Raw genomic sequence first — 12,700 nt, 5'->3', positions numbered from 1 at the left:
TTATTCTGACGGGTGAATAAGATATCCATCGACTTTCCAGCTGCACCGGCAGATTGAGTAGGTGGGCTGGTAAATTTCACCCTGGCGCAGTGCCGAGATCTCACCCTGGTTTGCTGAAAGCCAGTTAAACTTCCCGGCGTGCAGGCGATACCGGCGTAGCCACGCCAGCGTGTACCACGCCGTAATCTCAGTTCTAGCCGGCAGAGCCCGCCTGAACTGGACTCAGAGTGAACCAATCCCACCAGGTTAAGGAAACGCTGCGTCTGCTCATCCCAATCTGTTTACTTTCCTGTTTACATCCAGCTTTGGTCTTGGGATAGAAACTAGGACCTGTTTTCCTGAATCAAAACAGGAACACTCCCTCTTCCAGCCGCTTCCACAACTGCAATTTTAACCTGCATCAGGCAATTAATACACAGGGATTCACCACACTTGGAACTGTCCTTCCCCATCTGTTTCCTTTCAAATAATAATACACAAGTCCCCATCCCAAGCGATGGCAGACTCTAAACACAGGAGGCTGTCAATCGCTTCCGGTCACTTCCTTCCAACTTCAGGAAGGGATAAGAAAAAAACCCCAAGGATCTTACTTAAAAATTCAAACACATGCTTTTTTGGCTTCAAATCTACGGTGGGTTTATTGTTGTTAGAAGCCCCCGGCATTTATACTTTACAATAATGCTTAGGACAAAAGCAAGGCTGCTCCGGCCTCACACAATCATAGACCTCGCTCGATGGGTTGGTGGCCAATCTGCCCAAGTCCTTGCCCTCCCCCCCTGCACCAAAACGCAGACTGAAGCCAATCTATTTAACAGGGAGCAGGCAATCCCGGCTCTGGAGTGGGAAAGGTCAGTGCAGTTGGGGAAATGGATGTCAGACAAGAGGTGGGAGCGTGCTACCTAAACCTCCCCCAGCAAGGCCGGCGGCAGGGTTCGGGGAAGGAACGTTTAAAGGAAACGGAAGAGGATTTCAGGAATTCTCTGCTCACTTGGGTATGTAGATGGCCGCTCCAACGGAGGGCAGAAGGCCTCAGTGACTGTCTGTAGTCTGACCCCTGGACAAGCAGGGGTCACACTAGCCCTGAAATGGGAGGGCCAGATGGCCTCACGCTGGAGGTGCATTTTATAGGTTCACAGCTATTCGCCCCTCTTGTTTCTACATTCTCCCAGTGCGTGTGGGGCCAGACGCCCCTGCCCATCCTGTCTGGCAGGGAGCAGACCATCGGGACCGCTTGCTCCCCTCGCGCTCAGAGACTGGACGATCTGTGCCCCATCTACCTCCCGCCGCCCTTCCAAAAGACTGTTTGTGGCCCCAGCTACACCAGTCCTTGGCAAACCCCGATGGGGCTAAGGCGGGTGCCCTCTCGTAGTGACTGAATGGATCAACTGCCCCCCCGTCTCCCACCCACAGGGAAGCCACCACCTCCTACCCCCATCCACGACTAAGTGAGAAGAGCAAAGCAGGGAAGCGTCATAAGCCGCCTGTAGAAAGATGACCCTTTATTTGAGGCGTGCGTACCATCGGTTCCATTCACGCCAACAGGAGCAGCACGGTCCTCTCTCTTGTCTGAAGGAAACACGATACAGAGGGGGGTGAGATCTAGAAGCTAATAAGGGACTGACCCTCCCCACCCTCCCTTTATTTGTACTGAGGTAAGTCCATTTCTCTGTAGACACACAGGCCCCACTAGGCCACCGTAGAGCTGGTGCGGGAATCTCTGCCGGCCGGCTCTCCACCCTGCAGAGGGGGTCTGGAAAGGGCTACGTCTGAAGGCAGTTCTGCAGGCCTTGTAGATGGGACGCCATTGCTGGAACCTCACCCCCCAGACCACGCTGCTCTGATGGTCCACAAGCGGGTGGGGCTGCACAGGAGAGAGTCACTGTTGCTTGGACCGAGGCCATAGCCGGCTTGCCAGGGAGCCCAGGAAAAGCTGCTGCTTCTTGTTCTTGGACAGGTCGGCGAGCCACTGCTGTTCCTCCTGCACGCATAGGGAAGGACACAAGGCCTGCGTTACTGGGGTGTGCTCCCAACCCCACACGGCCCCAACGGCACCGAGCTGAGGGCTTCCTCGAGCCTTCCACTATTAGCCACTGTCTATGCCACAGCTACCGGGGGGTGAAGTGATCGTCCAAGTTCCCACAAGGAGTTGGTGGCAGCGGTGGGAACAGGCTGAACATCGGATTGCCACCCCTGTGCTTTCACCCCCAGCCCATCCTTCAACAGACGACGCACAAGCGATAAATCACTGCATCAAAATCCAACGGGAGGTGATGGCTCTTGCCAGCACACATCCAGCCAGGCTGAGATGTGAGTGAGCATACACTAATTACACACAGGTGAGCCTGTCACGGATATGCTCCACACCACGGTGAGCCTGACAGGTGAAATACAGTTGAGGGGCTCGTGGGAATGCTGGTTTCTTTTCCCAACTCTGCTGCTGGCTGGCCTCGGGCAAGTCACTTCCCTGCTCCGGGCCTCAGTTTCCCCGTGTGTACAATACCGACCTCCTTTGTAAAGCTCTCCCAGATCTACTGACGAAAAGCTAGGGCTCTATCGTGACGATCGTAACAACTACATTGGTTGCGACACAGCTAGCATTAAAGTGGGACAACCCTTAGCGTGGATGCAGTTAGCCCAGTAGCAAGGTACTTATCTCGGGAGGGCTGATTTCGGTAAGTTTCTAAGCCGGCAATAGGATACCTGAGTACAGAGCAGTCCCCGAAACCTTCCTAACGCTTCCCGGGGAAGGACTCTGCCAGTGCTCCCAGCTGCACCACCCCCTCGCGTCGCTGGTCATCTGTCTAGGGTTTCCATAGCGCTCACCACAAGCAAGTGGGGAAGAGGGGGCGGGGGGATCTTGCCACATTTGAACAGATTAAAAACAAGACACTATTCTATTCCACGTGACTAGCGAGTAGGAACCTACCCTGCTCCCAACACCCGCTCCTTATCCTTGCTGTGTCTAAGCTCTGTTCTGTCTGGCAGCATCGGCACAAAGGGGCCCCGAGCTCGTCATCACCCCATCCGCCAAGGCTCTGAGGACAGACTCCACGCTGCCCCCTGCCTTCGGGGCGGCAGGAGCCGTGAGATCGGCGCCCTTACCTGCTCCAGCTGAGACTGCCTGCGTTTGAACGCTTCCAGCGGGTCGTCCTCCATCGAGTAGTTCTCCAGCACTGTCCTGACATCCTCGACCCCGCTCAAGGCAATAGCTATCAGGCAACGAGAGGCGGGGAAGGAGAGGCTGAGCATGGCCATGCGAACACGTCAGACAAAGCCAGTCTGGGAGGCAGGGATCTGCACTGCGTGCGTAGAAGCAGCATCGCGTTCCTGCTGGGGTCAGAGGGTCTAGACCCAGGGGTGACGGATTCGTCCTCTCTGGGGCCCCGCCCCTGCCCCACCTCTTCTGCCGAGGCCCCGCCCCCCAGCCAAGCCAGAAGCTGGAACCAGGCCAGGGACCCAGGTCCCTCCACTTGCGTGGGGGGGAGGAGGGTGGCACCAAAAGCAGGCCCTAGCCTATGTCCCCAGGCCCAGGGCAGGTGGAGGGTCCACAGCTCCCCTCATGGCTCTTACCCCGACCTGGCTCTGGGGCCGAAGAGCTGCAGCCGGGCTCTGGCAAGAACTGCCCAGGCAGCTGTGGGGAGCCATGGATCCTACATCTGCCCTGGGCGGGAGGGACACGGGCCGGGGGCTGCTCTTAAGCCGCCCCACCCCAGGAAGGTGGAGGGTCCGCAGCTCCCCGGGCTACAGTTTCCAGTCTAGCCGGGGGGCAGGGCCTCAGGGGAGGGGCAAAAAGTGGATGGGCCACAGCCCCCTGGTCCGCCATTCTGGTGCCTCTGTCTAGGCCCCTCTCTGAAATGCTGCCTGTTCCCAGGAGAGAGGCCCAGAGAGACCCGCTCTCTGTGGGAACTTAGGGAGCAGCTGGACGGGGGCTAACGCCCGGACCTTCCAGATATAAACCCAGTGTTCCCTCACCCACAGGAACGGGTCAGGCCGTCGCCGAGCCAGGCGGCAGGAGCTGCTCCTGTAACCGTCCCATGGCCTTATGGAGCGATGATCTGGTCCAATTTCATCGCCCAAGTCCCCCCACCCCTCACCCACCCACCAGCAGCCACCCCTGGCAGAGGGACCCCTCCTCCCCCCTTACTCTTCAGGAAGGCGGCGAGGTCGAAGAGCGTCCTGTCGTCGGAGCTGCCGTCCCATTTCTTCAGCGCCATGCCGTTGAAGGGCTGCAGGCGGAATGCCTCCTTCTTGCAGTCCACCACCACCACCTTGGCGGGGTCTCTGTTCAGGCAGGAAATATCCTAGACGTGGGGACACGGGACAGAAGCTGAAACCTACGCTCTCCAGCGCCCCAGAACCCGGCGCAGCCGGCACCACGGGGCACTGCGGAGACAGATCTCCCCCCGCCCAGCCTGGGCTGGGCTTCCGTCCCCTCCTCCCAGCCCCTCCACCGAACAGGAGCATTCCGGGGTTTTGGCCACCATGTGGGTCCAGACCGACCCGGCAGTTCGAAAATCAGCAACTGCGCTAGACTTGCAATCCTAGAGTTTCTACTGTGGCTGGGAGGTGGCAGGGAAAACGCCGGCAGACGCAGCCCGAGGGGATGGGCATGGCACCCATGGGAAGTGGGGGCCCCAGCCCCCGAGGGCCTTCAGACAGGTCAATCAGACACAGTTCTTCATGCCCTGGGGGGTCCAGCTACAGCTGGGATAGATCAGCGTCAAGCCCAGGGCACGTGAGGTTGGGGGAGGAGGAAATCCTAGGACTTTTCTCCTCAGGGACGGTAGAGTTTGCACGTTGAGCCAACGATGTTTCTGGTCACCCTCCTCTCTCTAAGGAGGTTGTTCCCCTGCCTACACGGCCTGTGTCCCATGTTAGGGACTAAACAAGGAGGGCAGCTTGCCCCTGGCTCAGCACAGCTTCCGGGGCTCACACTGGGGTAGAACTGTTCAAGAAAGCCACCAACGACTCAATCCATCCACCTGCTCCGCCCGAGGGGTCCCGCCCCGTAGCACACAGATCCCCAGCACTGCGGGCAAAGCGCAGTCGTTACGGCTTTGGTTCAGAGTCACGTTTCACTGTTCCAGATCTCCGGGGCAAGCCCTAAAAATCCAGGGCTTTGGGAGGGGGGAGCAGTCGACTCTGCGAGACGGCTTAGAGCAACGACGACAGGGTGGGTGGGTGTGGGTTGCTGCCAGAGAGATGCTGCCAGCTCTGCTGGAAAGATACCTCCCTGCTGGTTAGATCCATACCCTCTCCCACACCCTTTGCCTGTCAGTCACATCACATCTCCCTGGGGATCACGTTTTCCTGCTTCTCCAACTGAAGCTTTCCCCTCGGCACATTTCAGGCCACTTCTGGGCTACCTTGCAGGATGGCTTCCCATTGTGGCAGAAAGGCAGCATGGGACTCGGAGCCAGGAACGCCTGAGTTTTCTTCCACGGACTTGTTTCTCGGAGCTGTGTTCATCCCAAAGCGTGCGCACCACACCGCTGAAACGCAGCCACCTCTGGGGGGAGGGGGACAGGCAGCCATACGCAACACCCTGTGCATTCTAACTCTCAGGGGAGTGAAGCACTGGGACAGATTCCCAGGGGAGGTTGTGGGATCCCCGTCACTGGAGGGTTTTAAGAACAGGTTGGACAAACCCCAGTCAGGGATGGGTAGGTTGATTTGGTCCTGCCTCAGCGCAAGGGGCTGGACTAGGTGACCTCTCGAGGTCCCTACCAGCCCGACACTTCTAAGAGGGAGATGTTTGTCCAAGGACTGCAGGGTAACACCCTGCTCTTGAGCAGTTCATGGGATTTACGATCGGGGATCGATTTATCGCGTCTCATGTAGACGCGATAAATCGATCCCCGAATGTGCTCCCCACCGACTCCGGAACTCCACCAGCGCTAGAGGCAGAAGTGGAGTGGACGGGGGGAGCCGTGGCCATCGATCCTGCGCCGTGAGGACAGGAGATAAGTCGATCTAAGATACGTTGACTTCAGCTACACTATTCTCGTAGCTGAAGTTGCATATCTTAGATCGATCCAAAAGTGTAGACCAGCCCTAAGTGTTCGTGCCGAACAGAGGTTTAAAGGTCTCCTCATAACTCCCCCCCCACCCCGAGTCAACTCTACGCTTGTCCAATCATTCACAGAGTTTAAGTCCTGCGCAGCCCAGCCTATTACAATTCACCTAGTCACCCCTGTTTTCAGCCTGGTGACTTGGCTTTGGCTAAGGCACCACGTGGGAAGGGTGAAAAGCTGAGTCCACCTTGCTGGGGTTGGACCCAGAGGCCGGGTTTGGCAAAAATCTAAATACCAGACACGAACATCTCACCCTCCCCGTAGGAACGAGGGCATTTCACCCCTCCTCTCCAGCCCCCTCGCCCCCAAAGCATGCTCATTCTGCAGCTGCCAAGGCAGAGCGTTCCCTTCCAGCACAGATGAAGCCTTCTACGGACGTGACATGCTTAGGGTCGGATTCTGCTCACGCACCAGACGTGGAAATCCCACTGGCCTCAACGGCAGCTCCGCCAGCCCGAGAGCGGCAGCGTTCAGACTACCGTGTAACAACTGAACCAGCCGCGCATCCGCCTCTCTCTCTCTGCTCCCCCACACCTGTCCTGGGCCCGGTGCAGATCTGACAGAATTCCCTACTGCCTAGCACAGCTCTGTGCGGACACGGGTCTGCACACAGCGGGATCCGTAAGCTTGAAGGGCAAAACGGAAGCTAGTCAGACTCTTCTTCTCGTGTAAAGGCTGGTGAAGAGCCACCTGTGGCACTGGGCGGTGCAGAAGGCCAGGAATCCAACAGCAACCACTAGTTCTCATCTAGCCCTTTCCATCCTTAGAGCTTAAAGTACTTCACCAAGGAAACCTGTCTCATTAGCCCCCATTTTACAGATGGGGAAACTGAGGCAGAGAGGGGCAGCAACTTACGCAGGGGGCCGGTGGCAGAGCCAGGGACTGAGCCCAAGCCTCAAGTCCCAATCCAGTGCACTATCCACTAGGCTGCACTACCTCCCCCATACAGTGTCTGGATCACTGCCTGACCTCGCTAGCGCTGCTCAGACAGGGTATGGCAGAGATAAACACACTGGAAGGTGTGTGTGTGGGGAGATCTACAGTCCCTGCCAGGACTGGTAGTGGGGAGGGATGTATATTCACCGCATCCGATCGCTGCACATGGGGCTGGTAATAGCACAGAAGTGACAACAGGGCAACGGATTTAAAAGCTGAGTTAACCCAGAATTTGTTTGTTGTTATTTTTTGATAGTACCAGCCGTAAACAGGGCAGTACCGCGACGCAGCCGCCAGATCTGATTTACACACTTGTCGCCCTGTCCCCTCCTCTGTGATATTCCAGTCATAAACAAAAAAACGTCCCGCTGGGGAACGAATCCCGGTTACGGTACCAGCGAGCTCTTTCTAAAGCTGCGACATCTTGGCTGGAACAGCAGGGCTGCTCCTTGCAAAGCCGCCCCGCCCCCTCCAAAATCCACAAACAATCAAAACACAGAGAGCGCTGTCCTGAGAGAAAAGGACGCCCTGCCCACCCCGGGACAGCAGATGGGAGGTGAGAGGGAGGGCGGGCGTGTGTGGGGGAAGAGAGACAGAAGGTCCATAGCAAAGCAAAACATCCCTGCTCTATTGTGAAGCACGGACAGAGGTGTTCGAATTACAGAGCACAAGGCAAGGGCTGGGGAAAGAGAGGGCAGCTTTTCGCGGGCAGAGCGCTGCCTAGATGCAAAGGCGATATGGGACTATTTCACGGACGTCGGGCATCGCATGGGGACCCAAGGCTAACACTACTGTGCTCAGAGCGGGAGAAAGTACAGAGCAGCTGTGAATTTCGAGCTGCCTACATCCCAAAAGCGGTCTAACCTGCCTGGGAGAGTTTTAACATCCAGCCAGGCAGCTGTGCACGCGTGTCTAGAAGTCCCAGAGAATCAAGCCTTCTGCTGGATTCAGAGTGCCCGAGTTGCAGACACACAGGAATACAAGGTCAGGGCAGACAAGGTTGTCACGGAGCGTCTCCATGTTCGCATTCTGCCACTGTGGCAATGAGGAATCAGGCAGATGCTGTACGTACCATCACTCACTGGAGGATAGAGCAAAGAGCAGGAGGGCCTCCCTTCCCCCCGCACGCCAGCCGCTGAGACAAACTGAAATTAACATACAGCATGTTTCTGGACAGCTGACAGCTGAGAGGGGCCTCTTGTTAAACACAACCAATGCATGGAGTCAGTCAAGGGAAAGCTCTCGGTGGTTTGGTAATAATCTAGCACAATCAGGCAGGGATCTACATCATGCCGAAGCAGCAAAGCTCAGAGCAGCGGCCTTTGTTTTAAAGATGACCTGCACAAGGGAACAATTGCCTTTCCCCCCCCCCGCTTTTCTCCTTTACCTGGCCGCCCCCCCTTGCAATTCTGCTAATTTTTAAAGCTGGAAATATGAAGCCTGATCGTCCCTTGATTGTGCTGGATGACGAAGAAGGGCAGGTGAGGAACCTTTTCAGCTGGAAAGACAGTTCTCTCGAGTGTTTGAGTTTATTGGCCATCGTCTCAAACAAAAAGTTTTAAACATCTGAAACAAAAGTCGCTTTCGCCTCTGAATCTGGCGTCGTTTCTTTGGCATCTGCAACGTCACCAGTTTGCCAGTTCTCCATAGGGTCTTGGAGAGCAGACAAAACCGGAGTTTGTCTACACGAGGACAGCCAGGAAAATTAATCCCAATTAACTTTTAGGCGGATTAGCTAAATTGCATCACACCCATTTGTACAGCCCTGGAAATCCACTTTTTATCCATAGATATCTGCATCCGCGGATGCGGTGGTATTACCAACCATCTTCGCGGATCGGATGCAGATCCAAGTTTTTGTATCTGCGCAGGGCTCTACCCACGTGGATGCTTTTATTCAGACGTAAAGGGACTTGAATTCATTTTTTATCTTAATTCACTTCCAAATTAAATTAAGGTCAACCAATTGAAGGCCACTAATTCGGAGCGAGCTTGCTCACACGGGGATGTAATGCAGGTTAACGAAAGGTGTGAATTTGAAGTGGATTCGTTCATTTGATTCATTTTCCTGAGGTTATGGTCTTGCCTACACTTCAGACCATGTGGGGAGTGTGAACTGCAGAGCGCACTCAAGTATTGCACTCTAGTTACCCCCAGTATGAACTAAAAGGTGCCTACTTTGCATTAATGGAGAGGACGTTAGTGCAAACTAGGAACCTTTTAGTTCCCACAATACTTGGGTGTGTTCTGCAATTCACATCCCCAAAGTCTGCCCTGTGGCAAAGTGTAAACGTACCCTGAGTCCTCACATCAAGAAGCCCCAGTGAATGAAAACAACTAGACAAAGTCCCCCAGAGGCCTTCCTTAGGTATCAAAGGGCACAAAGCCAGCATGCTCCCCGAGCCATTGGTCACCTTTCAAAGCAAGATTACAGCCAGAACGGTCACATTCTCTGACAGCCACACACTAGAATTTGCATTGGTGAAGTCAGCAGACGTGACTCAGAGCTAGACGGGGTCACATCTGCACGAAGCTGAGGTTACTCGATGAAGGAGACTCCATTTCCCTTTCAAGCACTTCCCCCAGCACGCGCCAGGGGCAATGGAAGATCTCTCTGCTACTTCTGCTTCCATCATACCCTTGGATGAGGACCCCTCCATCTCAGCTCAGCAGTTTACAGCCTTTACTTGAGAAAGCTGTAAAGAGGTTTTTTGGCGTATGCTTCTACTGGGATGAATTGGCTGGTGCAGAGGCTTAAATGCTTTTTAGCTGTTGAGGGTCACAACACAAAACCCACTACGTAAGCTGGAAAAACTCGGCACCATGAGCCTCTGATGGGGAAAGAGCACAGACTGAAGTTAACTGGCAGAGCCGCGTGACTAGTCCAAGACTGGAACAGCACGGGGAGGCGACAGGACAGGACTGAGTGGGCATCGGCGGAGCTAGAGGGCGAGGTGACATCACGATACGTAGGCAAAGGTTTGAAAGCAGCACATTAACCACAAAACGTTCAGACCCGGTCAGTTCCTGCTCACTCCAGCATAGATGTGTTCTGAGATTATTAGGGGATCTCCCACACTAGGAAGCGGCGAAACTATTCAAGCCAAAACCCCCAGTAAAGATACCTTAACGTGGTGTCCATCCATGTAACGGGTGGCATCTCGGAAAAGCCGATAGGAGATGAATCCATGAGGGTCCACGCTGTCAATAAGGGGGAATGCCGTCTGGAGGAGAAAGAAGAGGGGTGATTCAAGGCCCTTACCAGACAACCCTGCAGGCTTAAATGCATCCACAGCTCTTCACTCATAGACACATCTTGAAAAACATTAGGGGTCAGCAACAGAGCTTCTGAGTAGTAGCATGTGGATAAGTGAAGCTAAAGAAAATCAGGCACGGGTTTCAGAAGTCCAGGACAACTTAATGCATACAGCTGGCTGGAAGATGGAAATATCTTCCAGTGAAAAATGTAACAGTTTTGGAAAAAACCTCATCCCGAATGGGGTCAAAAAGGTGCCATTTTTCCTGGCAAGGGAGTTCAGAAAAAGTGCATTTTAGAGCTCCAAAACAAAACATTTTCCGCTTTTGGAGGCAGAATGTGAAACTGACAACACGAGCAGTTGGGGAGCCATGATTTTGATTTTCCCAGCAGAAAGCAATCACATTTTTTTCGGTAAAACAGAAATTTACCCATGGAAAATTTCCATTCTGCGAAAAGGGCATTTTCCGTCAGAAAATCAGTCAGATGGAAAATTCCTGACCAGCTTTACTAACGGCTCCCAGGCATTTCTTCCAGGATGTACGCAAAGCAAACGGATGCGCTTTTCGGTCACCCAGATACATCTCCAAATCCATCGTGCAGCTTGATGTCACAGCTGGCCAAGTTTGGCAGTAGTAACACAAGAAACACATGCACTAGGGAGGAGGCTAGAAAAGGCATTGGTCAGGAACGCAGAAAGGAACAAGGCACGGTTAGTTAAAGGTTAGTCATTACCAAGGTCTCCAGCAGACCCCACAAAAGCCGGCATCTCCCCAGCCCACAATTCACACAAATTATTGTAGGCAACATTGGATGGGGCGTTTAATCATTCTGGAGACAGAGAGGCACCCAGTGGCTGTGCACCCCCGAGTTCAGGAGTGCCCCGTTGTGGACTTGGGTTCAGACATGTCTCGTGAAGCTGGTGCGTTTTGCTGGGGCAGCCTGCAGGAATCCGCGCCCCCCCCCCAGCCGTGCACCAAAGGGGAAGCTATGGCAGATCACAGCACGGGCCAGCCATTCCCTTGACGTGCTTTGAGGGCAGCACGGCTGGCCAGGTGCATGCTGTTCCCTCACTAGGTTCCAACAAGGGCAGGGTTTTTTGCCCTATGGACACAAACATCCCCCCTTCTCGCGGACAGTCCCACCAAATTAGCACGGCAATAGCCCCAATTCAACAGGGTGAATGGAGAAGATGGAGTCCATATATATTCAAATGAGCAGTGGCATGGTCCAAACTCTGCCATTCGCGCCCCAACTATCTACTGAAGGCAGGTCAAGAGTATGCGGAGACTCACTGGAAAGACTTTGCCTAGCACAGCAAGGGGGATCCTTGCTCCTGGGAGTCTGGGAATAACCAATCAACTCCCCTACACTGGGCTAAACCAACCCTCCCCCCCGCCCCCCAGCCCCAGGTTTAAGGGCCACAAAAGAGGGTGCCAGCCCAACGGCTGGAGTCGGTAACACAAGGAGTACAGCGCGTCCCCATCTGTACGCCGCACAGCCAGGTTTGTCAGAGACTGCTGGAGAAGCTCTGAGGCTCTCCCACCCCCTCTTTTAGCCAGGGCATGCCAGCTGCACCTGTCTGAGAAGACAGCACCGATCACGCCCCGCGGGGCGCAGGACCCGCCCCTCGGCACCACAGCACTCACCATGCCCGTCTCCGACGTAAAGATGACTATTTCATAGTGCGGCGCCAGCTGCTGAAACAGACTGTCGATGCCCGGTCTCTTCTTAAAGCGCCAGCCAGTTACTAGCTGAAGACAAAGGGAGGGACAGAAAGAAAAGCCATGAGATGACAACTCGCTAGGGAAGGACAGGAACTGATTTTCAACAGAGAGGCTGCTATCGGAGGCCTGCCTGGCATCACATTGTCCAGCAGGGAGAGTAGCCAAGCGCTCTAGGGCTGCCACGCAGAATGGAGAGAACACAGGGGAATAAGGCACACGGAAGTCTGAGAAAGAGGCCAGCGGTTCTTCATGAGATTCTCCCCCCCCCGACTCACGTATTATCATAGCGCCTAGGAGTCCCGTCCTGCCGTATCCCGTATTATTGTAGGGCCCAGAAGCAGGACCCCATTGTGTCAGGCACTGGACAAACAAACAGAACAAAAAGGCGATCCCCGTCCCGAAGGGCTGACAATCTGAGACAGACACACAGACCGACGGGGGAGTACAAGGAAACAAGACAACAACACTGCTCAGCATAGCAGCCAGTGGTCTCATCACTCAGCGACCCAACCACAGTTGATTTTTCTGTAGGCCTCATGGGAAAGGAGTGTGAAGGAGGGACCTGTGGGAAGTTAATCAGGCGGATGCTTACAGAGAACTCCTCCCAAGCAGCACGGATAGGAGCACAAAGGTGCATGTCTGAGACTTTCACAAATGGGCGGCTGGTGCCGGGGGCCGATGGGAGGCCGGAGTCAACTTCTCAATAG

At 54.8% G+C, this 12,700-nt stretch overlaps 1 protein-coding gene across 1 annotated transcript in view; it reads right to left on the bottom strand.

Moving 5' to 3' along the window:
• Positions 1–1,482: 1,482 nt before the first annotated feature.
• TIMM50 (translocase of inner mitochondrial membrane 50) overlaps positions 1,483–12,700 on the bottom strand; it is a 41,325-nt gene continuing 30,107 nt past the window's right edge. The window contains exons 6-10 of the mRNA XM_034792285.1: positions 11,916–12,020; positions 10,136–10,234; positions 4,145–4,301; positions 3,103–3,209; positions 1,483–1,978 (exon numbers count right to left, since the gene is read on the bottom strand). Of these exons, the coding sequence (XP_034648176.1) occupies positions 1,877–1,978; positions 3,103–3,209; positions 4,145–4,301; positions 10,136–10,234; positions 11,916–12,020 (570 nt within the window). The 3' untranslated portion in view covers positions 1,483–1,876. The remainder of the gene's footprint in view (positions 1,979–3,102; positions 3,210–4,144; positions 4,302–10,135; positions 10,235–11,915; positions 12,021–12,700) is intronic.

Source organism: Trachemys scripta, chromosome 16, assembly GCF_013100865.1.
Source record: "Trachemys scripta elegans isolate TJP31775 chromosome 16, CAS_Tse_1.0, whole genome shotgun sequence".
Taxonomy (NCBI): Eukaryota; Metazoa; Chordata; order Testudines; family Emydidae; genus Trachemys; species Trachemys scripta.
This window is presented reverse-complemented; position numbering and strand designations above follow the sequence as displayed.